This window comes from Monodelphis domestica, chromosome 2 (genome assembly GCF_027887165.1).
Source record: "Monodelphis domestica isolate mMonDom1 chromosome 2, mMonDom1.pri, whole genome shotgun sequence".
Classification (NCBI taxonomy): Eukaryota; Metazoa; Chordata; class Mammalia; order Didelphimorphia; family Didelphidae; genus Monodelphis; species Monodelphis domestica.
In genome coordinates this window covers 510,253,894-510,278,261 of record NC_077228.1, presented here as the reverse complement: position 1 = coordinate 510,278,261, position 24,368 = coordinate 510,253,894, and the positions used below count along the sequence as shown (strand labels likewise).

The 24,368-nt window shown below is 46.3% G+C and overlaps 1 protein-coding gene across 5 annotated transcripts in view; it reads right to left on the bottom strand.

Annotated features, from left to right (window-relative positions):
- The window catches only part of RPH3AL (rabphilin 3A like (without C2 domains)), a 204,073-nt gene that overhangs the window by 162,551 nt on the left and 17,154 nt on the right, over window positions 1–24,368 (bottom strand). For all 5 annotated transcript variants that reach the window (XM_056819597.1, XM_007485742.3, XM_007485739.3 and 2 more), the window contains one exon: window positions 1,080–1,187. In XM_056819597.1, coding sequence (XP_056675575.1) covers window positions 1,080–1,156 — 77 coding nt within the window. In that variant the 5' untranslated portion in view covers window positions 1,157–1,187. The remainder of the gene's footprint in view (window positions 1–1,079; window positions 1,188–24,368) is intronic.

Genomic DNA, 24,368 nt, shown 5'->3' with positions numbered 1-24,368 from the left:
GAACTGCACGTCGGCTATGGGAGAGGGGAGGGGAGGGGAGGGAGGAACAGAAAATGATGTTTGTAAACAAGGAATAATGTTTGAAATTGATCAAATAAAAAAAATAATGTTAATTTAAAAAAAAAGAATCCCCTGCATTCTCTCTCCATTTGAGAACCCTGGATTCCCCTCCAAGCAGTAGCATGCTGGACTGTTTGGGGTTTTGTCTAGATCCCCAGCAGGAAAGGGTGTTGAATTTGGAATCGAGAAGGCCTGTGTCTAAATCCTGCCTCTGATGATTACCAGCTATGTGGACCTAGACAAGTCACTTTACACCTATAATTTTAGCTTTCTCAAGTGTCAAAAGGGTAGGGTAATATCTGCCTTATAGTGTCTCACTGTGAGCCTCAAATAAAATAATCTGGGGGTGGGGCGGTAAGCCTTAAAACTTAGTCAAGGGGGCAGTTGGGTAGCTCAGTGGATTGAGAGTCAGGCCTAGAGACGGGAGGTCCTAGGTTCAAATCTGGCCTCAGACACTTCCTAGCTGTAGGACCTTGGACAAGTCACTTGACTCCCATTGCCTAGCCCTTACCACTCTTCTGCCTTGGAGCCAATACACAGTATTGACTCCAAGATGGAAGGTGAGGGTTTAAAAAAAAAAAACGTAGTCAAAATCAGTTCTTATTCTTTTGAGCCAGCCTGACACAGAGAATCGACCCTAGAGTCAGAAATAACAATAATAGCTGGGCGACCCTGAACAGATAACCAGTAACCGGCTCTCCATAAATACACTTTCAAGTCTGCTAACATTTTCTCTGTCACTTTCTTAAATCCAGACAATCCCAAATAGCATATCAAGCCCCATTTTTGTAGCATTTGCCGGTTTCTGAGACAGAAATTGAACAATCAATTCTCCCCAAAGAGCCACTTTACCCTGCCTGCAGCGCATTTCTGCGTGTGGACCCCAAATTATGATTTTCCTTGCTATCTCACAGAGGAGGGGATCCAGGCTGCAGAAATCCTAGTAAAGGAGTGTCCTGAGGAGGACGGAAAAGCCAGGAAAGCTCCCCTTGGATCCTGGAAGAACTGAAGGCACTCACTTGGCTCGGAGGGCAAGCTGTCGATCGTTGGGACACACCCACTGGTCCTTCCCACTGCCAAAGATGGTGTCGGCCATGGCTTGAGGGCTCAGGAGCTGCTCGTCACATCTGAAAGAGTATGGGGGGAAGAAGAGAGGAAAAAGAGACGAGGTCACTGGATGGGTTGTGAGTGAGCACTGGGCATCTAGACACATCCAGTTCTGATCAGTGTACCATGTGTAAGAAGCAGCTGCTCATGTGACATGGCTTGGAGGATCCTGGAAATGGCCCATATCCCCATATATCTTCCCTCATTCACAGCTGGAACTCTACCATTAGAGATTCATTCCTTTGAATTAAACAGGATTCTCTTATAAAATGAAAATACTTATTGGAGGGGCATCATCATCATCAATATTTTAAGTAGCTGACATTTATATAACACATTAGCATTTACAAAGCACTGTACATCATTAGTTCATTTGCATCATGAAATTAATTTATTCCTTCCCCATCAATCTATCCATTCACGCAACAACCATTTATTGACCGAGGGCTCTGGGAGGGGAGATCGAAAATACTAACAAGAGTTGACATTTATCGGGAGCACTTCATTGACATTCTCTCACTTAAGCTCTACGGTGCGGTGAGGGAGGACCACGGCGCTGATGGTTGGCATTTTCTAGGCAAATGAGGCTCAGACAGATTTCGGGGCTTGCTTGTGGTCCAACAGCTAGAAAGCGGGAGAGCTCAGGGTTGGCCCCCCAGCCTGGTACCGAGTCACCATTAGCTTGGCTTGTTTGGAGTTTGGTGGCCTCTTGAGTACAGACAAGGGGAGGGGTCTCTAGAACGCAAAAGGGAGGAAGAAAGGGGACTCAGAGACCCTGAGTCAGAAGGGCTCATCTGATACAACCTTTCCATTTCACAGAAGAGAAAAATGAGCCCCAAAAGTTCAATGACTCGCCCAAGACCACCTTGGTAAAAAGGGCAGAGACAAGATTCAAATCCAGATCTACCTCCAAAGCCAATATTCTTTCTTTCTTTTTTTTTTTTTTAGGAGCTCTTGCTTTCTCTTAGCATTTCTACCATGCCTTGGTTCTGTGTCAAGGAAGCTCATTCCCCTCCCCTTGAGTAGCTTGACCCGTCCATCAAACATTCCTGACATAACACAGTTGTGCCAGGTTTGTGTCCCTCTACATGAGGTACGTCAATAAAAGTCAAGGTTTTGGGCTTGTGAGGGGGAGAAGCGAGAAGAGAGGAGGAAGGAAGAAGTCAGGAACAGAGCAGGCAGGTGGGAGGGAAGGAGGAGGGGACGCGCAGGCTAGGCACCACGTGGTCAGGTTACTTAGAGGAATGATTGTCTACCCTTTCCAATAAACTTCATGAAATATATATCTGGGTAGAAATATTATTCCAAGTCTTACAGTTCCAAGGAAGAACAGCGGTTAGCACTAGGCAACAGGGGTTAAGTGACATGCCCAGGGTCACCCAGCTAGGAAGTATCTGAGGCCAGATTTGAACCCAGGACCTCCCATCTCTAGACTTGGCTCTCCATCCACGGAACCACTGAGCCACACCCCACCCTGTATGATCATCCGTGTCATGCTGTCTCCCTCCATTCCAAGGGGAATACCAAAGAGAAATCTTCCCTTCCTTTGGCGTCCTGCATTTTTGAAGAAAACTGATGCTACGGTGGGGTGGCGTCTTGCCTCAAGTGTGAAGTGGACACAGAGCGGCACCGGCCCGCAGACCAGACTCTCCCGACCAGAGTCCTCAACGTTCGGAGGTCAGGCGAGTGTCGATGGCTGGTGACGGCTCGGAGGCAGCCGTGCGGAGGTCTGCGGCAGGCAGGCACACGGAGGAACAGACAGCCAAACCCTGCAGGGAGGCGCGTGGGCAGTGGCTAAAAACCAGGAGATCCGGGGAAGTCGACGTAAGGACGAGGGAAAGAAACGAGCGTTTATGAAGCACCTACTGTGTGCCAGGTCCGGGCTAAGAGCCTTACACACACCATCTCACTGAATCTGGACTAGAAGGAATCGTAAGTGCCATCCAGGCCAACCCCCTCACTTTACAGACGAGGAAACTGAGGGACACAGAAGCCACGTGACTTGACCGAGGTCAGGTTTGTCCGAGGCAGGATCTGGAAGGGCCAGAATGGCCCATCTTCGGTTTTCTTTTACAGGAGGAGTCACAAAGTCGCTCTGGGGCGCCGAGATGAAAAAGGCTCTCCGCTGCCCGCGCCAACAGCCCGAGCCTGCCTGCAGGTGGCAGCACCCGTTTGTCACTTCATTTCCTCCATGAATTTTGGTCTGGAGTAAGTGACGCGCGTCTTTTACGATGCAACCAACGAGGAAATACATATGATACGATAGTACATGCACGAGCTAGAGCGCATCGCCTGCCTTCTTGGGGAAGAGGGAGGGAAAGAACATGGATCACAAAGTACCCGAAGAAAATTGTTACAATGGTGTCGAGGGGTGGCTCAATGGACTGAGAGCCAGGCCTAGAGACAGGAAGGAGGTCTGGGTTCAAATCTGGCCTCAGACACTTCCTGGCTGTGTGACCCTGGGTGAGTCACATCATCTCCATTGCCTACCCCTTTTTGGTTCTTCTTCCTTGGAACCAGTACACAGTATTGATCCAAAGACAGAAGATGAAGGTTTAAAAAGAAACTGTACCGACGTGCCATCTGCAAAAAACAAAACAAAACATGTGTAAATTAAAAAGCAGTAGTCCTAAAAAAATACGGGATTTGTTCCTTCCACTGCCATTGCACCCCAATATATCTCGCCAAGGCACAGAGTGGTCAGGTAACACCACACTCATTTAGTAAGATACAAAAGCAACAATTCAGCAGCAAGACGCCTGGGCTCCTATCCACCTGCATGACCTTGAGCAAGTCACCTAACCATCCGGGTCCATTTCCCTGGCCTGTAAAATGGAGGGAAAGGAAGCACCATGGAAGCCCCTCCCACTCTGAGTCTCTGACTCCTCGGAGAGCAGCGGCACCGGCTGCCACAGGATGCGTGAGAGCCGCGGCTCCATCTGCGGCTGGAGGGGGGAGAAGCGGACTGGCCTCCCCAGGAAGGAGGCCCGTGACGGCCCCGACCTCCAGCGCTCCGGCTTCAATGAGGGCCATGTAGTCGCTGAGGGAGGTTTCATCCTCGTATTCGTATCTCCTGATTCTAACACATTCCCCGCCACACTGGGGGGACCGGGCGAATGTTTGTGGATTGACTGTTTCCAGCAGGATGATGTGGGCTGCATGCAGGAAGATAACAGAAGATCGACACACACTAGCAGGGAAGCCGAGATCAGACCCACAGACACAAGGCAGCAGCAGGGAGGTCCAGCCACATGCCACAAGGAAGCCGGAGGGGGAGGAGCGCGGGCACCAGCCGCACTCATTGCCCTCAAGCCCAGACCTGCCGTGTGCAGCTGAGGGAGGACCCAGCCAGAGCAGGCTGGGGTGGAGGGAGAGACGGGGACGAGGAGGCGTGGCTAATCTGTCGCTGGAAAGAGGGATGATGGAGCAAAGTCATGAAAGCTCTCCACAAGGATGCTGCTGGGAGGCCTCAGGTCTGGCATGCAGAGAGGCTCCCTGTACAGCCTGGGCTGCCCACGGTGTCCTCGGGGTATCAGTGAGGGGTAAACTGAGGCTGGGGGCGTCCCACAGGGGAGAGCTCTCTCCCCTCTGCCTTCGGGCAGGCGTCCCCCATCACAGGGGAACACCGGAGGCTTCCCTTCCCCTCCCACCCAGTTCCTAAAAGAAGGGGCCCATCCATCACCGACGTGGCCAGGACACAGGCTGCTCCTCAGGGCGGGGAAACACGGAGATGAAAATCCATCCGCCGGGAGAAAGTCCCGACCCAGAAAGACAGTGAGGCCCCGGCTGGCCCGACCTTCATCTCCCGGAGGCAGGGGAGCACCGGGGCGCCCCGGAAGCGCCCCGTTAGGCCAGCTGCCACATCTCCGCAGCAAATCGTCAGCAAACTGTTTTGCGACCTGGAGCCATAAATCCTTCTGGGCTGGCTGACGAGGCCCTTTTTCTCCATCTCGGCTCTTCCTAAGACGCCCAGAGAACAGGGGGGGCAGCGAGGAGACCCCAAGGGAGTATCGGTGCTCCTGCTCGTTTTTCCTCTAGCCTAGTCTTCATACGCACATTGGACTCTGGCCAGAATCTTTTTTTTTTTAACCTTCCACCTTAGAATCAATTCTTGGTACTGGTACCAAGGTAGACGCGCAGGAAGGGCTGGGCTATGGAGGTCAAGTGACTGGCCCAGGGTCACCCAGCAGGATCTCCCATCTCTAGGTCTGCCCCTCCATCCACTGAGCCCCCCAGCTGCCCCCTCCGGCCAGAATCTTGCCGACCCTGAACATTCACATGACCCGTGAGCTTGTCTCCCTGACTCCATCCGTTTGGCTACGGGTGGGAGAGGCAGGTCTGAGGGCATCTGAAGTCACATCAGTTTGAACAGGATCAGGCTCACGTCAGGCTGAGCTGGGTCCACATCTGGCCTCAGACACTTCCTAACTGGGTGACCCTGGGCAAGTCATTTAACCCCAGTGGCCAGAATGATTAGCATAGGGGTAAAAAAGTGGACCAAGATGAGGCCGTCAGCCTCACGATGCACGAGAGACTTCAGTTTTGGGGGAGGAATCCTAGAGGAGAAAGAATGCCAAATGGCCGAGGTAGGAATTCATCCTGCTTGACTTGTTACGAGGGACGGCTTTAGCGGAGTGGGAGGGGAAGCAGTGGGGGGTAGAGACAAGGACGACAGAGAAAAGAGCGTCAACAAAACACTTGAAAATACACAGAAGAGAACAGAAGAGGGTTCAAAAGGGGACAGAGAGACAGCGTAGAGCGAGCAGGCTAGTGACGGTGCCAGCATTTCTTTTTTAACCCTGGCCTTCTCTCTAAGGATCCATTCTAGGGCAGAAGGGCAAAGGCTAGGCAGTGGGGGCTAAATATCTTGCCCAGTCACTCAGCTAGGAAGGGCTTGAGGCCAGATTGGAACCCAGAACCTCCCATCTCCAGACTTGCTGCTCCATCTACGGAGCTGCCCAGCGGCCCCTTTAAATGTAATTTTTAGAAAGCTGTGCATAATAGAGACTCCTGGGAAATCATTCTGGCTCTGTGACGGGGCGAGTCACTTCAGACCTCTGAGCCCCCGTACACAGGAGAGGCTTCATAAATGCTCGCTGGTGCCGAACGCTGCCCCGCCTGCTTGAGCAAAGCCTGCGTCTGGCGGTCAGCAAATACATCCTGGCATCAAATTAAACCTTGGAGCCTGCCAGGGGACGCGTCCACTTAGAACCCGAGGAAGGAGGCTGTGCCTGGCCTCGGTGGCCCTGGGGGGAGGCCGTCCAGGTCTGATGCTTCTCCCCGGGGACTGCCGGGTCGGGCGACAAGCGTGTTAAAGAGGACGAAGGTCAGAAAAACATTTAGCCGCCTAATTAAGAGCGAGCCTCCAAGAGCACATTTCAGTGAACATCTTCTGGCAATGCATTTGTTCCAGGGAGAGCGACATCTATTTGAAGTTGGAAGGGGTCAATTCATAGGCAAGAGTGACACCTCGTCCCACAGGCCTTTGCGGATTCCTTGCCCCAGGATTGCAATGTAATTTATGTTTGGCTTTTTGGTTTTGCTTTTTTAAACCCTTACCATCTGCCCTTGGGATCAATACTAAGTACTGGTTCCAAGGCCAAACAGGGCTAAGGGCTAGGCAATGGGGTGAAGTGACTTGCCCAAGGTCACACAGCTGGGAAGTGTCTGAGGCCAGATTTGAACCCAGGACCTCCTGTCTTCAGGCCTGGCTTTCTATCCACTGAGTCACCCGGCTGCTTTTGGTATATTGATTGTGTATCTATACAAAAGAGAGGGAGCGGAATTGAGAGATGTCAATATAGCTTTCATATAGACCTTGTTATCTGTGAACATTCCACAGCTTCCTGGGAGAAGGTAAACTCTCTGAGGGCAGGGGCTGCCTCACTTCTACATCCTTCCCAGTGACTGGAACACAGCAAGTGCTTAATAAGTACTTATTCTTTGATGGAATCAATGAGCACGTATTAAGCGCCTATTAATGTGCTGGAGCCTGTAGATACAGAGATCAAGCAAGATGTGCTGGTTGATATGGTTCTTTCCTTTGAAAAATGGGATTAATAACTATAATAACCCCAACCTCACAGAACTGCTGCTGCAAGGATCAAATAGGCATTATGTCTGTAAATGGCTCCGCAAACTTTCAAGTTCTGGATCATTTCTCACCAATAATGTTGGGTTTGGGAACAGGGATGGTTTTTAGGCTAGGGTAGGACTAAGATCCTCTAGCTGTGTGTCCCAAAAGGACTTTAAACGGGTCAAAGGAACTTTAGGAAATCTTAACTGTTAAAGAATGTCCTGTTTTGTAGGAAAACATAAGCAGAAGGATCGCAGAGCCAGACAGGCTGGACACTGCTCTTTGGCAGAGAAATTAACCTTTACAGTTACAGAAGAAAGAACACTGGAAATGGCAATAATTTAGGCAGAGAACTGACTATGCTATCTGGAGCAAAGAGGATAAGAGGGGAGAGAGGGAAGAGAATTGACAAAGTGCCACAAAAGAGGGTTTGGGCTCTTAGGAACATCTATCCCATTCCCAAGGAGAAAACCACTGGGAAATTCCAACAAATTACATGCATATCTAGCACTCAGCAAAGCACCTGGAATGTAGTAGGCAATTAATAAATGTGCACTGATTGATCGATTGATGGAGATCAAAACAACTCTGAGGTGTGACCTCTTCCTCTTAAAATTGTCAAAAGGTATCAGAAGGTAGGAGAGTAGTCAATGCTGGAGAGGCTGTGGAAAGTCAGGCACAATAATACCCTATGAATGAAACCTGTTCAAACATCCTGAAAAATGATTTGAAATTATACTTTAAAAGTGACTAAAACGTCCATACCTTTGACTCACAGATATAGATATAGTTATATATACACACACCAAATATAGATGCCAAATGATAGGTGTGTATACATACACGCACATACATATATATATATACATATATGTATTGTGTGAATATCTAAAAACAATATTTCTATAGATATAGATATATCTCTTTGGGATACAGACTTAGTGGTACTATTGCTGGATCAAAAGATATGCACAGTTTTAGAACCCTTTGGCCATAGTTCCAATTGCTCTTTAGAATGGTTGGATTAGATCACAAATCTACCAACAGTGCCTCAGCGTCCCAACTTTCCCACATCCCTCCTAAGATTTATCATCTTCCTTTTCTGCCATATTAGTCAATCTGATAGGTGTGAGGTGGTACCTCAGAGTTGTTTTAATTGCATTTCTCTAATCAAGAGGGATTTAGAGCATTTTTTCCACATGACTATAGAGGGCTCTGATTTCTTCATCTGAAAACCAAATAGTTATATATCCCAAGGACATCAAAGGTAGAAGGAAAGGTCTCACAACTATCAAAATATTTATAGCAGCATTTTTTGTGGAACCAAACAACTGAAAATGAAGTAAACACCCACTGATTAAGGAATGGCTAAGCCGATTGTAGCACACGAACAGAAAGCAATATTACTATGCCATAAGAAAGGATGAGTAAGAATTCAGAGAAGCCTGAAAAATAGCTGAACTGATGCAGGGTGAAGGAAGACACCAAAACTAGGAAAACAATCTACAATTCATGCAACAACATAAATAGGAAGAACAAAACAGCAAATCTCCTGCTTGTAATTATAATTAATGGCTGAGCTTAACCTCAGAGAAGAATTGAGAAAATGCATCTTTGCAGAAACAGGGAACTGTGGAAGTATAATGTCAAACGCTGTCATAAATGGTTGATGAATTGGCTGTTTTTGCTGAGTAGTTGTTTTCCACCTCTTTCTTGCTTTTTTTTAAATTCTGTTACAGGGGCTAGTTCTCTAAGCAGAAGGAAGAATACATTCAAAAATGAAGCTGACATAAAAACAAATCAATAAAAAACATTTTTAAAAAGTTAATTAGGCGTACTCAGAAGGGAGAAGAAAAGCGATTTAAGGATAAAGGCAAGGGAGAAAATAACAGTCAGGGGTGCCTATGAGTGCTTCTTGGAAGTGTCATCTGAAATGTCCAATAGTACAAAGTTGGGACCAGGCACCCCCTAAGTGCCCCCACTCACTAGTCAATAAGCCCATAGCAAACACTTATAAAGTATCTGTCATAAGAACAGCTACAGGCCAAAAGAAGCAGAAAAAGGGCAATGACTTGCCATAACCACAATCTCAGAGAGGAAAATGACTCTTAGAGGACGTGAGAGCTCAGAACAAGGAAATGTGACTTCCTGGGGCAGATGGTGCCACCAGCTCTCATCAGAGGTGAGGAATTTCTATAGGTTTAGAATGAAATGAGCACCACTGGATGTCATTAACTAGCAGATCTATTGTGTACTTCCTACAGCAGGGTATGAGAGAGGGGCATTAATTAGGTTAAACCCTGGGGGGGAAAGTGAAAAGAACAGTAGGAGGAAGCCAAATTCTGAAGAGCTGTTATGAGTAATTTGGGTCCCAGAAAAGAGATACTAAAATCTCTGTCCTCTTGGCATGGAGAGGGGGGAGGGAGTATAGACAGATGGTCAAACCCAGTCACTAAACTAGTAGGATTTCCCTAACTGTGATTTTTGGCTACTGGGGAAGGTTCAATGCTTGGGTCCGGGGTGCGGGGAGGAGGGAGGAATGTCATGGGAAACAACACTAATGTAAGAAATAAAGGAGGAACAAGAGTTTGTTTGTTTGTTTGTTTGTTAAACAAAAATGAATGTGGAATTCTTATGGAAAGATTGGGAGATGTAGAATCAGATGATCTGAGTTTGAATCCCAGATCTGCCACTTACCAACTGTGTGACTTCAGGCAAGTCTAAACCTCAGTTTCCTCATCTGTAAAATGAGGGATTGTACAAGGTGTCCTTTAAGGTCTCTTCCATATCTCTATCTCCAGTCCAATGAAAATGTCCAAGTTATTTCACATCCTAGAGGCCCTGAATATGAGAGGCAGTGGGGAAGCTGACAATCAGAACTGGGATCTAAGATTGATTCCTGATCTAGCCTACAGAATAAGAAGGGGGCTCCTGGGATTTGGAGAGCTCTAGCCTCAGTCAAGGGAGCAGAGTTTTTCTGCCTCCAATGCAGTCCTTTTCCTGTATTTAAGCCACACTAGAGGAAGAACTTCCATGACATGAGTCCACACTATTTCAAAAGACCACATTAAACATGCTTACTCAAAAATAAGAACTGAGGTCAAGACTTGAATGATCCCTATTTTCCAGCTTCAGAAAGAAGAAAAGATTGCCTTCCCCCTCTGCCCCATTCAAATCCTGCACTTGAGGAAAGGAATAATGAACTGGAGGGATTCCATGTGAACTGGAACGACCTCCAGAAATTGATGCAGAGTGAAAGGAGCAGAACCAGGAGAACATTATACACAGAGACAGAGTCACTGTAGCACAATCAAATGTAATGAACTTCTCTACTAGCAGCAGTGCAATGACCCAGGACAATTCTGAGGGACTCACGAGAAAGAACACCATCTACCTCCAGAGGAAGAACTGTGGGAGCGGAAACAGAAGAAAAACAACTGCTTGATCACATGGGTTGATGGGTATATGATTGGGGACGTAGATTCTAAACAATCACCCTAGTGCAAATATCAATAATATGGAAATAGGGCTTGATCAATGGCAAATGTAAACCCCAGTGGAATTGCTTGTTGGCTATAGGAGGGGTGTGGGAGGAGGGAAGGGAAAAAACATAAATCATGTAACCATGGGAAAATTTTCTAAATTTATTAATTAGGTAAAAATGTTCAAATAAAAAAAAAGCCTGCACTTGATAATTGTGTAACCCTGGATAGGTCAGGTAATCTCTGTTTGCCTCAGTTTCCTTCAGCTGCAAAATGGGAATAACAAAAAACATTTATTTCATTTTACAGATGAGGAAAACGAGTCCCAAAAAGATGAAGAGGTTTGCCCAAAATCACTCAGCTAATATCAGAGATAAGCCCAGGCCCCCTAAATCCAGGGCCACAGAACTTTGTACTGGACCACACTACCTTCTGAATGGCAAAGTCTTCCTCTTCTTCAAGTCTTCATTATTCATAATCAAGGACTGCCTAAGGGCAAAACAATCTTTGTCAGCTACTACTTCTTGCTGCCTAATGCCTAGCTACCTAGAGTGGGTGTTAGAAAGAGCACACCCCTACAATTGGAGGGCATGTTTGAAAACCATCTCTCACAGAACAGCAGAGTGGCCATGGCCAAGTCCTTTCACTTCCCTAGACCTACAGTTCTGCTATAAAATGAAGGGGTTGTATGAAGTGGTCCCAGAGATTTCATCTAAGTCTAGAGCTGAGATCCTGAAATTTCATCCTTTCCTTATATCCTGCTCTGTCCTCCCCCTTCCTTTATTATAGCTCTTCCTCTCCTTTTCTTTCTATCTTCTTGTAACCAAAGAAGCTTGGTTCCCCTCAGAAGACCCTGCATGCTCTCCAGTACTAAATACCAGGAGAACAAGTTATACAATAATAATTAAATTGTAAAGATAACTGTGAAAAACAGCCACTCTGAGCAAAACAATTCTTCATTTTCAGGTCTATCTGATTCATTGTGACCCCATTTGGAGTTTTCTTAACAAAGATCCTGGAGTGATTTGTTGTTTCCTTTTCCAGCTCATTTAACAGATGAGGAAATGGAGGCAAATGGGTTAAGTGACTTGCCCAGGATCACACAGCTAGTATCTGAGGCTGCACTTGAACTCTGATCTTCCTGACTCAAGGCGAAGTGCTCTATCCACTGTACCGCATAACCGCCATGATCTAAACAAAGATTGACCTCAGTTCCAAAAGACTCAGGATGAAACTCACTCTCCACCTGACGAACTCAGAGGACAGGCTATAACATACTGTCTGTCTTACTTCTGGGGATGGGGGTATGGCTAATTCAGGGATTTTTTTCCCATGACCACATATCTTCAAGGGGGTTTTGTTTTTCTTGCCTTCTCAATGGATGAAGGAAGGTGGTGGGAGGGAAAGAATTAGGAGCTGAAAATTAAATTAAATCCAAAAAAGAAATAAAAACTTTCTACAAAGAGGAAAGAGAACAGTACATAATTTGTAGGCCAGTAAGCTGACTTGAATTCCTTGGGAAATTCTATAATAGACCATTAAAAGATGCCTGTGGGGAAGGCAGCTAGATGGTTTAGTAGATAAGAGTCTGGCCAGGTCAAATCTGGCCTTGGAGAAGTCCTAGCTGTGTGACCCTGGGCAAGTCACTTAACCCTAATTTCCCAGCCTTTATCCTTCTACTTTGGAAATGATCATTAGTATCAATGTAATTGTAATTAGAAGATAAGGTTTAAAAGAGAAAGAGAGAAGGGGAAAGAAATGGATAAAGATGGCTGGTGAACCATTAGAAAAGGAAGTCTAAAACCCAATGTGTCATTATGACTTCATCAAGGGCACTGCCTTATTGCTGTTTCTGATTGGTAAGGAAGGGAGTGCTCTAGAATTAGTGAACCTAGATTTTTTTTGAACCATTTGATAGTCAGAGAGGATTCAGGCTACCTAATAGTATGCTCTGACCCTTTCAGAACTCACAGAGTGATGGCACTGGAACAAGAATCATCCATCGCTAAACGCCAACTTGCCAGGTGTCCTCCAGTGGAATGCCCTGAGGGATGATCTGGGCTTCATTCTGAGCCGTTTTTCATTTTTACCAATGACTGTGGATAAAGGCATGCATGGCATGCTTAGGAAATTAATTGCAGATGACACAACACTGAGAGGGAGAGCTAAAACTGGGTGAGAAAAATCAGATTCCAAAAAGACTGTCACAGGTTAGAAACCTGAGTTGAATTTAATAAGACAAAATTCATGTAAAGTCTTACATTTGGGTTCAAAAAGTCAGATTCCCAAGTGCAAGATGGGAAGGCAATTGTTTGTCTGAAAAAGACGTGCAGGTTTTCATGGATTGCATATGGCGGCCAAAAGAGCTAAGGGGACCTAAGGCCTCTTCAAAGGCAGAACATGCAAGAATAAGGAGGCAGATCGTGATCCCTTCTGGGCTCTGCCCTGATCACACTAATCTGGCATTCTCTTCAGAGCCCCACAGCTGAAGAAGGACCTTGACAAGTTGATGAGCATCCAGAGAAGGCTAACCAGGATGGAGAAAAAGGGTCTTGAGGCTCTATCATATGCTCAGTTGAAGGAACTAGGGATGTTCAGCCTGGAAAAAAGAAAACTAGGGGTTTAGGAGCAATATGATCATTCTATTCAAATATCTGAAGGTCTGTTATGTAGAGAGGGGATTAGACTTGTTCTGCTTGGCTTCAGAGGATAGAATAGAAGCCATGGGTAGAAGTTACCAAGATACCCTTTGGAACTAAAAATGATATTAAATGATGGGATAGACAGGTGGCTCAATGGACAGAGCCAGGTCTGGAGACTGAAGGTCTTGGGATCAAATCTGAGTTAGGATACTTCCTAGATATGTGACCCTGGATAAGCCACTTAACCCTCATTGCCTAGCCCTTACCAAACTGATAACTTAGTATTGATTCCAAGACAGAAGATAAATAATTTTTTAAAATAAATTTAATTCCATTTAAAATATAAATTAAAACATCCTACAAAGAAGAGAGAGGGGAAGAGAATAGTGAGCTTGATGTCAAGAAAGACTTTATGATCAGAGCTATTTGGAAGTGAAATGGGCTACCAAAGAGGGGTTCCCTATCCTTGAAGGTCTTCAATCAGAGGCAAGACAACCACTTGTCATGTTATTGTGGGTTGGACTGGATGGCCAGTGAGTTTATTTTTATTATTAGAACTTATTTAACCTCCATGTACAAGTTACTCCACCATTAAACCACGGTAAGTCATCTGAGGACAGGATGAGTTTGATTTTGTGTTTCTATCTGCTCTGTGTCTCTTGGATTCTGCTCTAATCCCAACCTCCGGTCACTCCCAGTCCATTTCCTATTCTGGGCCCACTCTCCTCCATTCAGAATCTTGGCTTCTATGGTTATGTTCCAATTAGTGCAAATAAGGAAACTGCTGAAGCGATCCCATTACTAAAATTCACAGCTCATATTTCCATTGGGCTAGAACCAATGACCATGTTTTACATAGTTATGTCCTCCAATAGTGCAAATTCGAATATAAGTGGTCCCCTCAGAGGATACATAACCTCTAGCTCATCTTTATGTTGTCCTCTTGCCTGAATACCTTCCCACCTTGTCCTATCTCCATTCGTTCCTTTCTAAATTCTGACCTTGGAAGATCCCTGGCACCATCTTCCTTTTCTGTTCCTACACTTTGTTGCTCAATACCACCAGAACCAGGATTCTTAACTTACAAATGGTAAACTCTATTTTTCAACATTTCAATAACTGCATCTATACATAACTGGCTTCTTTTGTAATCCTACACATCTTATTTTATCCATTTAAAAGCATCTAGGTAGCTCTCACTTGTGGCTCCCAGTAGCTGCTAGCATGTGGCCACACCCCGGGCAACGGCTTCGACAGGCCGGCCAAACCTTGTGAGGGTAGCCATCAGGTCGACGTCAACCCCTGGTGAACCAGGGCTTTGCTCACCCAGCATGTGAAGACTGCTTCGGCCAAACAGACAGAAGAAACCAACAAGAAGGTTCAACGGCTGAGATGGCGATGCAGCAAAGCACTGTGGAGTGCTTAAGGCATGTTGGAGCACAAAGGACAACATGGCCATCCAATGCAGCTGAGGAAGTCTCCAGGTGTAACGACTTTTCGTGCCACTGGACCCAGGCTTCCAACGCCGAGAGAGTGGGACTGTCTCTGTGCATCAGCTTTTCCGCTTAAATCTCCTTCAGGCACAAGTGTCTTTGTGCATACTCATCTATCATAGATGAAAGCGCACAGACAATCTCGGTTACCGAGAGACTACTACTACTAGGTAGCACAGTGGATAGAGCACCAGGCCTGGAGTTAGGAGGACCGGGATTAAAACGGACCTCAGGTACCTCCTAGCTGTTGGCTCTGGGCCAGTCCTTGCCCTCCTGTCCTTGAGCTGCCACTAAGACAGAGTAAGGGTTAAACCTTACAGCATTATTCTGAAAAGAGATTCCTCGGTTTCACTATACTGCCAAAGGGTCCATGACCTAAAAAGAGAACTCCCATCCGAAACTCCTATTTTGCCACGTTTCGGCCCCAAATTACTTTGTACAGATTCTGTACTTAACCGTCTATGTAGAAGTTACTTCCCTGTAAAAGACTGTAAGCAACCTGAGGGCAGGAAGAGTTTAATTGTGTGTCTGTATCTATAGAACTTCGCTCTGGGCCAGTAGAATCCCAGGATCATAGGATTCAGATCTGAAATGAACCATAAAAATGATCTAGGCCAACTCCTTTGAAGAAACTAAAATCAAACACAGTGTAGTGACTACTACAAGGTCATACATGTAAGTAAGTGGCAGGGCTAAGATCAGAACTCAGATCCTCTGTTTTCACAGTCCCTGCTTCCAATTCTCCGTACCACCTCTCTCAAGTACTATCCAGACCAAACAGATCCCTTTATCTGTATTTATTTTTTAAGCCCTCACCTTCTGCCTTAGAATCAATACTGTGTATTGGTTTTAGGGCAGAAGAGCAGTAAGGATTAGGCCATCGAGGTTAAGTGACTTGCCCAGGGTCACCCAGCTGGCAAGTGTCTGAGGCCAGATTTGAATCCAGGACCTCCTGTCTCTAGGCCTGGCTCTCCATCCACAAAGCCACCCAGCTGCCCCCTTCTGTATTTTTTTAAGCAAGTTTTATTGATACTTCTGTTTCCCTCTCACTTATTTCGCACAACTGATACGATGCCAGTGGAAGTTGCCTCCCATCACCATGGAACAGAACGTTTCTTTGTAGTGAAGAAAATGGGTCAGTAAAAGGAGCTGATACAGTGGCCTGGGGTGACCCCTCAGACTCCCACCTCTGCTGAGAAGAGGGAAGCCTCGAACCCCTCCTTTTACAAAAGAAGAAACCGAGAAGCCAGTTAGGATCCTGCAGTCTTCCCGGCAGAGCCAGGATCTGAACACGGGTCTCCCATCTGATTCCTTCTTCTTGGAGCCACATCTAGCATGTGCTCGTATAACTGCCCCCATTAGTTGCTCCTCTGACGTCGGGTCACCATTATGGCCAGGTCATTTACCCCTGGATCCCTTGGCCTTTGGAAACAAAAAACCAAAACACAACTCCTTCCGCAACACACACACACACGAGAGATCATCGAGCTAATGCTAGAAGGCATCTTGGGGGACACGTAGGTGGTCCAGTGGATTAAGAGCCAGATCTAGAGTGGGGAGGTCCTGGGTTCAAATCTGGCCTCAGACACTTCCCAGCTGGGTGACCCTGGGCAAGTCCCTTCACCCCTATTACCTAGCCCTTACCTCTCTTCCGCCTTGGAACGGATTCTGTTCTATATTACTGATTCTAAGAAGGAAGGTAAGGGCTGTTTTAAGCTATCTTGGGAGTCCGTCCATGACTGATATTTACAGAGGAGGAACGTGACCTGCCCAAGGTCACACACAATAGGGATAGCGCTCCTAAGGAGGAGCAGAATCAGAATCTGAACTCAGGTTTTGGATGCCAGACTTAGAAGCTGAAGATGCCGTTGGGGGTCGCCTAGTCCACCCCTCACTGTGCAGAGAAGGCATGTGAGGCTTAAAGAGGCTGTTAAACGGCCGTCAGGGCACTAAATCTGTTCCGATCTGCTCCGTTAGTCTCCCAGTGCTCCTTGGCAAAGATGAGTCACCGAGGCAATGGGCAGGAGGTTGAGGATTAGAAGCATTTCTGGCCCTGCACCGCTTGACCCTCCCGACGTTTCCATGACGCAGTGAAGAGAACAAAGGGAGGAGGCAGGAGGGAAGGGGGAGAGGACGGGAAAGGCGGCATGTGGAAGAGGAGGAGCAGGACGACATCGTGTCCTTGAGGAACGGACGGGCTCAGGCTGGGGAGGAGGCTCTGAAGACCTTCGGGGGAGGCTGGCCTCAGAGTCTGGGAGGCACCCAAGGCTGCCTGGGCGAGCCTGGCTTAAGAAAAGATGCAGCTGTTCTCCGGCAGCCAGGAACAGCCCCTGGCCAGATGGCGGCGAGGCGGAGGGGAGGCCGGGAGGAGCCCCTGCAGGGGATGCCAGGGATTCTGGCCCTCTTTGCCAACTGCTCTGGCTGACAAAATACAGCCACCTGTCCTGTTCGGGAGCTGCCTGATGCGCCTCCTGGGCACATCCTCAGGCTCATATGCTTCTCCTGCTGCCTGGCCATTTCACTGCTAGGGTTCGAGTCTCCTCCCTCCTCCCCCCACAACCTAGGCCTAATTGATCTTTCCTGCTTTATCTCCATTGGCTCTTCTAACCCTTCCCATACCCTGCTCTTACCATTATGATGGAGAATGGAGCAGTGGGAAAAGAATGCTAAATTTGGAGTCCTGGGACTTGAATTCAAATCCTGCCTCTATCGTTTTTTTTTTTAAAACTCTTACCTTGTCTTAAAATAAATACTGTGTATTGGTGTTGGGCAGAAGAGCGGTAAGGGCTAGGCAATGGGGGTTGTGACTTGCCTAGGGTCACACAGCTGGGAAGTATCTGAGGCCAGGTTTGAACCCAGGACCTCCAATCTCCAGGCCTGGCTCTCTATCCACCGATTCACCTAGATGCACCTCACCCCACCAATCTTCAGTCTTAGGTCATCCCTAACCACTCTTATTTCCAGCTTCTATTCCTGGGCTGCTGGATGACATCAGAAAACCATGGTGAATCCACTACAAATTTAATAAGGGCCTTCAATGCTTCAGAATGATCTTTGTATTCCTCTTTGACCAGCTTTCACATTTCCTGTTCCAACTACTTCCCATCTTTTCCTCTCTTCCTCAAGCACTCAACTCGATTCCCTCTTTCAGCAGAAGTCCTCACTTCGTGCTTTCCTAAGAAAATCAAGGCCATCCACCAGGAGCTCCTTCATCTCTGCTCCTTTACGTCTCAGCCTGTGCCGCCCTCCCTTGCTCCCAGCTCGGAGGAAGAGAGGGATCCTTCCCTGGCCAAGGCCGGTCCCTGTGCTTCTGTCTGTGATCCAATGCCCAGCCTTGTCTTTCAGGAGATTGTCCCATTAATTATGCTCTCTGCCTTCTCCCTCACCTCCACCTACGAGTTCCTTCTCCCACTGCCTACAAACACGTTCTGGTCTTCCCTGTCCTCAAGTCATTAATGTGATACAGAAGGCTCACACGGGTCCATCAAATCGTTCAGTCAGAGCTACAAACTAAATGTGAACAATTCTTGAGTCGACTTTAATTTATTAGGTCGACAAAGTGCTTTGGTCATCGGAGAAAGACAAATGGCTTTACAAAGGAAATATCTTGTGATTGGCTGGCTCAAATATACCTTGGGGCTACATATAAGAACACAAAGCAATTTCTGAGCCAGAGCAGCTAGGTAGCACACTGGCCAGTGTCAAGCTTGGAGTCTGAAAGACCCGAGTTCACATCCAGCCTGGGACATTTACTAGCTGTGGGACCCTGGATAAGTCACTTAACTCTGCCTCAGTTCCTAATCCATGTTGGTTGTCTCTCGAACCGAGGATGACGATTGTCTTTGTGCGTTTTTGTGCACAAAGACACCTGTGCATGAAGATTTACGTGGAAAAGTCGATGCACAGAGACAGTCCCACTCTCTCGGCGTTGGAAGCCTGGGTCCAGTGGCACGAAAAGTCGTTACACCTGGAGACTTCAATGTGCTGAAGAAGAAAATGGCAAACCACTCCAGTATCTTTGCCAAGAAAACTCCAAACCCTGTTTGCCTCAGTCTCCTCATTTGTCAAATGAGCTGAAGAAGGAAATGGAAAACCATTCCAATATCTTTGCCAAGAAAACTCCAAACCCTGTTTGCCTCAGTCTCCTCATTTGTCAAATGAGTTGAAGAAGGAAATGGAAAACCATTCCAATATCTTTGCCAAGAAAATCCCAAATGGGGTCATGAAGAGCTGGCTACAACTGAAATGACTGAACAACAACAAATTTGTGAGCCAATCAGTTGAGTGGTAAAGGGCTCTGAGAAGAGACTGCCCTGGGGAAGGGGAAGGGAGAGGGGAGAAGTAGTTTGTCTCTACTCCATTCCCTCCCCACTGACTTACAGCTGTGGGAATTCTGAAATCTCAGACAATCTTAAGTTCCCAATAGTGTCCATAGCAGAAGATTCCGGGGAAGCACCTGAAGATAGATGTATAAAAACAGTCAGACAAGGATGGTAGCCCTCTGGGGATCATGACTCCTCATGAAAGAGAGACAGAGGAACTAAGGACCCTACCAATACCCTGATCCCTGGAGCCTGGCACAGAGTCCTCTCTAAAGAGAACTCCATGAAGACTCCACATCAAGAAGAAAAGCAATTCCAGGAATCAGTAACCTTCTAAGTTACCCCTTTGCCACCTGTTCTCTGTGCTTATCCCTCAACTACCATTTTTCTCTAAGTTTAAACCCATTCTCCTCCTAGAAATTGTATTTTCAAAGGGAGAATGCCCTTCCAGTCTGAAGAGTTTGTTTGTTTGTTTGTTTGTTTTAACTGCTGTCCTTGCTATGCCTGGATATACACTTTTGGGTTTTTTCTTTTCTTTTCTTTTTTGATTTTTCCCCATGATTCCATGATTCTTGTTGTCTCCTTGTCTCCCTCCCCACTCCTGGAGCTGACAAGAGAAATTTCACTGGGTTTGTATATACCCTTTCTAAAAGCAGATTAAATCTGATAATCAGTGGGAAGCACACTAGTTGGGGCTCATGAGTAACAGCAATTAGAAAACCCAGGCTACAAGGTTACTTGAACAGGATCCCAAATAAATAGTAGTAGTCACCTCTCTGAGAATGCAACTTCCCAAAGCAAGTGGGCCTTGGAGAAGGAGATTGGGATGAAGTCCTATACTTATAAAACCTTCCCCTGACCCCTCAAGTTTTGTCCTAAAGCTCTTCTACTTTCACTAGTAAAACTCACCTTCAAAGAATCATCTATATTTGCATTTCCCTCCAATCCACCCCTCAACCCTTTCAGATCACTTCTTGAACCCTACTGCTCAGCAGAATGCTGGTAATTAGTTCACAACTGACTTGCTGAAAATTTAGCTATCAGCTTAGGAGCTGGCTCCAGGATACCCTCGCTACTTGCTTGAAGCCACTCTCTCAAGAGTTGTCAATAGTTTGTTTTCTTTCTTCCTTTCATCCTTTCTTTTCTTCCTTCCTTCCCTCCCTCCTTTCTTTTTCCTTCCTTCCTTTCATCATTACATTCTTTTTCTACCTTTCTTTTTCTTTCTTCCTTTCTTTCTATTTTTTCACCCTTTCTTCCTTCTCTCTCTTTCCTTCTTTCTTTCTATATCTCATTAATGTTTTCTGCTTTATGTCATAATCAGTTGAGGAGGGAGGGACACCCTCTTCCTTCCCCACCAAATTAAACCGTCCTTTATCGTAAAACAATTCAGCAAAAATACCAATACAGTGACTATTTTGGTACAGATTTAATGGAAATAATGCAAACACAACACTGGCCTCAGTTCTTCTTCTGAAACTTTAGGCCTTTAAAGCAATTTCAGAGTGGGGAAAGCCATCTGGGCACTTCCCAAGATCCATGAACGGGCATCACTGTCTGCAGCCCACAAGAGGAGTCCCAGCTTATCCTATTCTGCTCCCATGCATCAAGGCCCAGCCCTACTCTCACCACCCACTGGGGAGTGAGCAGGAAAGAAAGGGCTGCCCAGAGTCGGCAATTTCTCGTCCTCGGAGCTCTTCTCTTGTCTTTTGGGCTCTGGGCATTTTCCTTTCTTGAATGACTACAAAGTTAATTTCACGGGTGACCTATTCCACCAGTGGGCAAAGCAGATCAGAGGAGGGGGTGAGTGGGAGCCACTCAAGGTGTTATCAATCTTTTTAAAAAACTAAACTGATTTGAGAGTCTGGTACAGCAGTCGCAAGCTTTGGAGTCAGGAGACCTGGGCTCAAACCCCACCTCGATACATACTAGCTACGAGGCCTCAGTTGATGCTGTCTGTTTCAGTTATGTCTGACTATGTGATCCCCTTTGGGGTTTTCTAGGCAAAGATACTGGAGTGTTTGGCCATTTCCTTTTCCAGCTTATTTGACAGATGAGGAAACTGAGGCAGAGTTAAGTGACTTGCCCAGGGTCACACAGCTAGTAAGTATCTGAGGCTGGATTTAAGCTTTGGAAGAGAGTCTTCTATATCTACTATAACACTTAGCTGCCCCACTGGGTCTCAATCTCCTCATCTGTAAAAGGAGGATGTTGAGCTAGATGGCCTGTGAAGTCCTTTCCAGATCTAAATCTATGATCCTCACCTATGAAAAGAGGAAATTGGACCAGATGACTTCTGAGGTCCCTTTTGGCATCTAATTTATGATCTTCTAATTTCGCCAGCATAAGATTTCAATTGTGAGTTAGTTCAGTTGATTAGAATTCATAAAGTGCTTGGAGGTTAACAAAGAATCTTCCTCCCAACAAATGAGTAAAATGAGTAGATAATATTCTTACTTCCCATTTTATAAATTAAGAAACTGAGGCTAGGAGTGGTTAAGTGACTTGCCCAGGATCACACAGCTAGTCAACACCAGAGCCAAGATTTGCACCTAGGTCTCTTCCAAGCCCAATGCTCTATTGACCATTTCACACTAATTTGTTTTAATGAAGTCAGTCTCTCAAATGGACCATTACTTCTCCCCATCCCCGCCCTGCAAAAATACACCCCAAACTAGAGTGCTTTTGGTGGGAACACCAACATCCCTCCAGTTTGCAACCCTGGAGTCTCTCAACACCCCACTTGCTCTCACCTCCTCAACCCCTACCTAACCAGTGGCCAACTTCTGTCCATTTTACCTTGACATCTCTCACCTCTAAACCCTTCTCTCCATCCAAACAACCAATAGGAGGCCTGGTTCAGGCTCTCATCATCTCTCAGTTGGGCTCCTGGCTCCAGTCTCTCTCCTCTCTATCCTCCACAGAGCTGACAACGTCTCCCTCCGAAGCCTTCCCCAACTCCTTTGCAGAAGGGGTGAGGAGCCTCATTGGAGCATTCCATGTCAGATTTTTTTCCACATATTAAGTGGTTTTGCTGACTTTTTCCTCATTCCTCAATTTCTTAAAAATCATTTGTTCTAAGGAGCTCTGGAAGGGAAGATGAGGAATGCCAAGGGGAAAATCTAGGCAAAGTCAAAACAAAAAATATTAACAAATCCATTGAAAAAAATCATCTCCCTAAAGCACAAGCCTCATACATAAGTAGACACTTGAGAAATACTTGCTGATTGGTTCACATCTAGTCTCAAATATTTCCTAGCTGGGTGACCCTGGGCAAGTTTCTTAACCCCCATTGCCTAGCCCCATGTTGGCAAATCCATGGCATGGCTGCTCCATTCCCCCTCTCCACTGCACTTGAGGACATTTTTCACATGCCCTGTCCCTCTGCCCAGAAGCCCAATATGAGCACTTCCTCACTCCCCTATCTGGAGTAATGCAAGGGGCCCATAGGTGGCTTAAGGGTGAGGTTTGGACATGAAGCCTCTAAAAGGTTCGCCATCACTGATCTAACCCTTACCCTCTTCTGCCTTGAAACCAATACACAGGATTGATTCTAAGCTAGAAGATAATGGTTAAAATAAAATACTTGCTGAGGAATGATGGCATCCCTCCTGGAAAAGAACTTTCCACGACTCCCTTCTGCCTCTAGTATAAAATGCAAACTCCTCAGCTAAGCATAGATAGCCCTTCATAGGGTGGTTCTACCCTGCTTTGTGCCCCTTTACAAATTCTGCCTTGAGCCAAGCTGACCCTTACTCTGCCCCACACTTGGTGGCATTCCACCTTCTGCCGCATAGTCTTTGCTCGGGCCATCCCCTAAGCCAGGCTGCTTCACCTGACTGCTTTCAAAGCTAGGTGTCACTTCTGACATGAAGTCTTCCCTGACTTCCCTAATTGTTAAGGCTCTATTCCTCCTCAAACTATCATGGATTCACTTATCTATTTACAGAATATGTTGAATCATCCCAATAGAATGTAAGCTACCTGAGGGCAGGGACTAGAACTTTTTAAAAATTTTGTCTTCGTGCTTTGCCTGTTTGTTGTTGAGTCATTTCAGTCATGTCTGACTCCCTGACCCCATTAGGGGTTTTCTTGGTAGAGATCCTAGGATGGTTTGCCGTCTCCTTCTCCAGCTCACCTGACAAATGAGGAAATTGAGGCCAACAGAGTTTGGGGTTTCCTTGGTAAAGATACCAGAGTGGTATGCCATTTCCTTCTCTAGCTCATTTGACAGAAGAGGAAACTGAGGCAAACAGAGTGAAGTGACTTGCATAGGGTCACATAGCTAGTAAGTGTGTGAGGCTGTGTCCTTCTCACAAAGGAAAACCTTAGTCATTTGGCCAGACTTCACCCCTCATTCCTGCTAATGGGTGACCTTGGGTACCTCATGTATGGAACACCACTAGTGTGTCTCTCTCTTCAAATCAAGTCAGCAAATACTAATTAAGCACTTAGATGGGGAATACAAAGAGGAAATAAGACAGTCTTCCATCCCAAGGAACAAAAAAGTGGCTATATATCCCTCCCAGGAAAATGGAACCTCATGAATGCTGGACTTCCCCATTCCAGAAGAATGCCAGTAACAAAGAACCAAGATCAACAATACAGGAAATGCAAGTCTAAGCAAAGAACTCTGGGAAACTCAAGGAAGAAGAGCTCACATTTACAAAGGAAGGCTTAGGGGGAATCTGGGAGAAAGAAGCTTCAGGGAAGAGGCAATACCTGAATTAGGCCTTGAAAGAAAGATGGAGAAAGAGGAGGAAAGGCCATTCCCAGCACTAGGGCACAGCCTGAATAAAGACACAGAGATAGGACTGAGGAAAAAAATAATAGGGAAGAGTGAGTGATCCAGTCCTACTGGGAGGTAAAGATAATGAAAGAATTATGAGATCAATCTGGGCAAGTGGGGAGGAGTCAGATGATGGTGCAGGAGCCTTGAATGTCAGGCAAAAGTACTTTCTAGTCTTGGGGGAAAAAAACAACTCCAGAGCACATCTGACTGTCATTTTCTTCAGAGACAGCATGTGCTGACTGAATGCGGGGAGAGCAGCAGGAGGGCCCCTGAGTGGAAACTTAGAAGATGAAATGACAACCACTTGGGTTTCTTAATGACTGAATGTCCATGAAAGTCAATGGCTCTAGGGAGGCCAGCCATGCTGGCCAGTGAGCACGTGCAGGCCTGCGTCCAA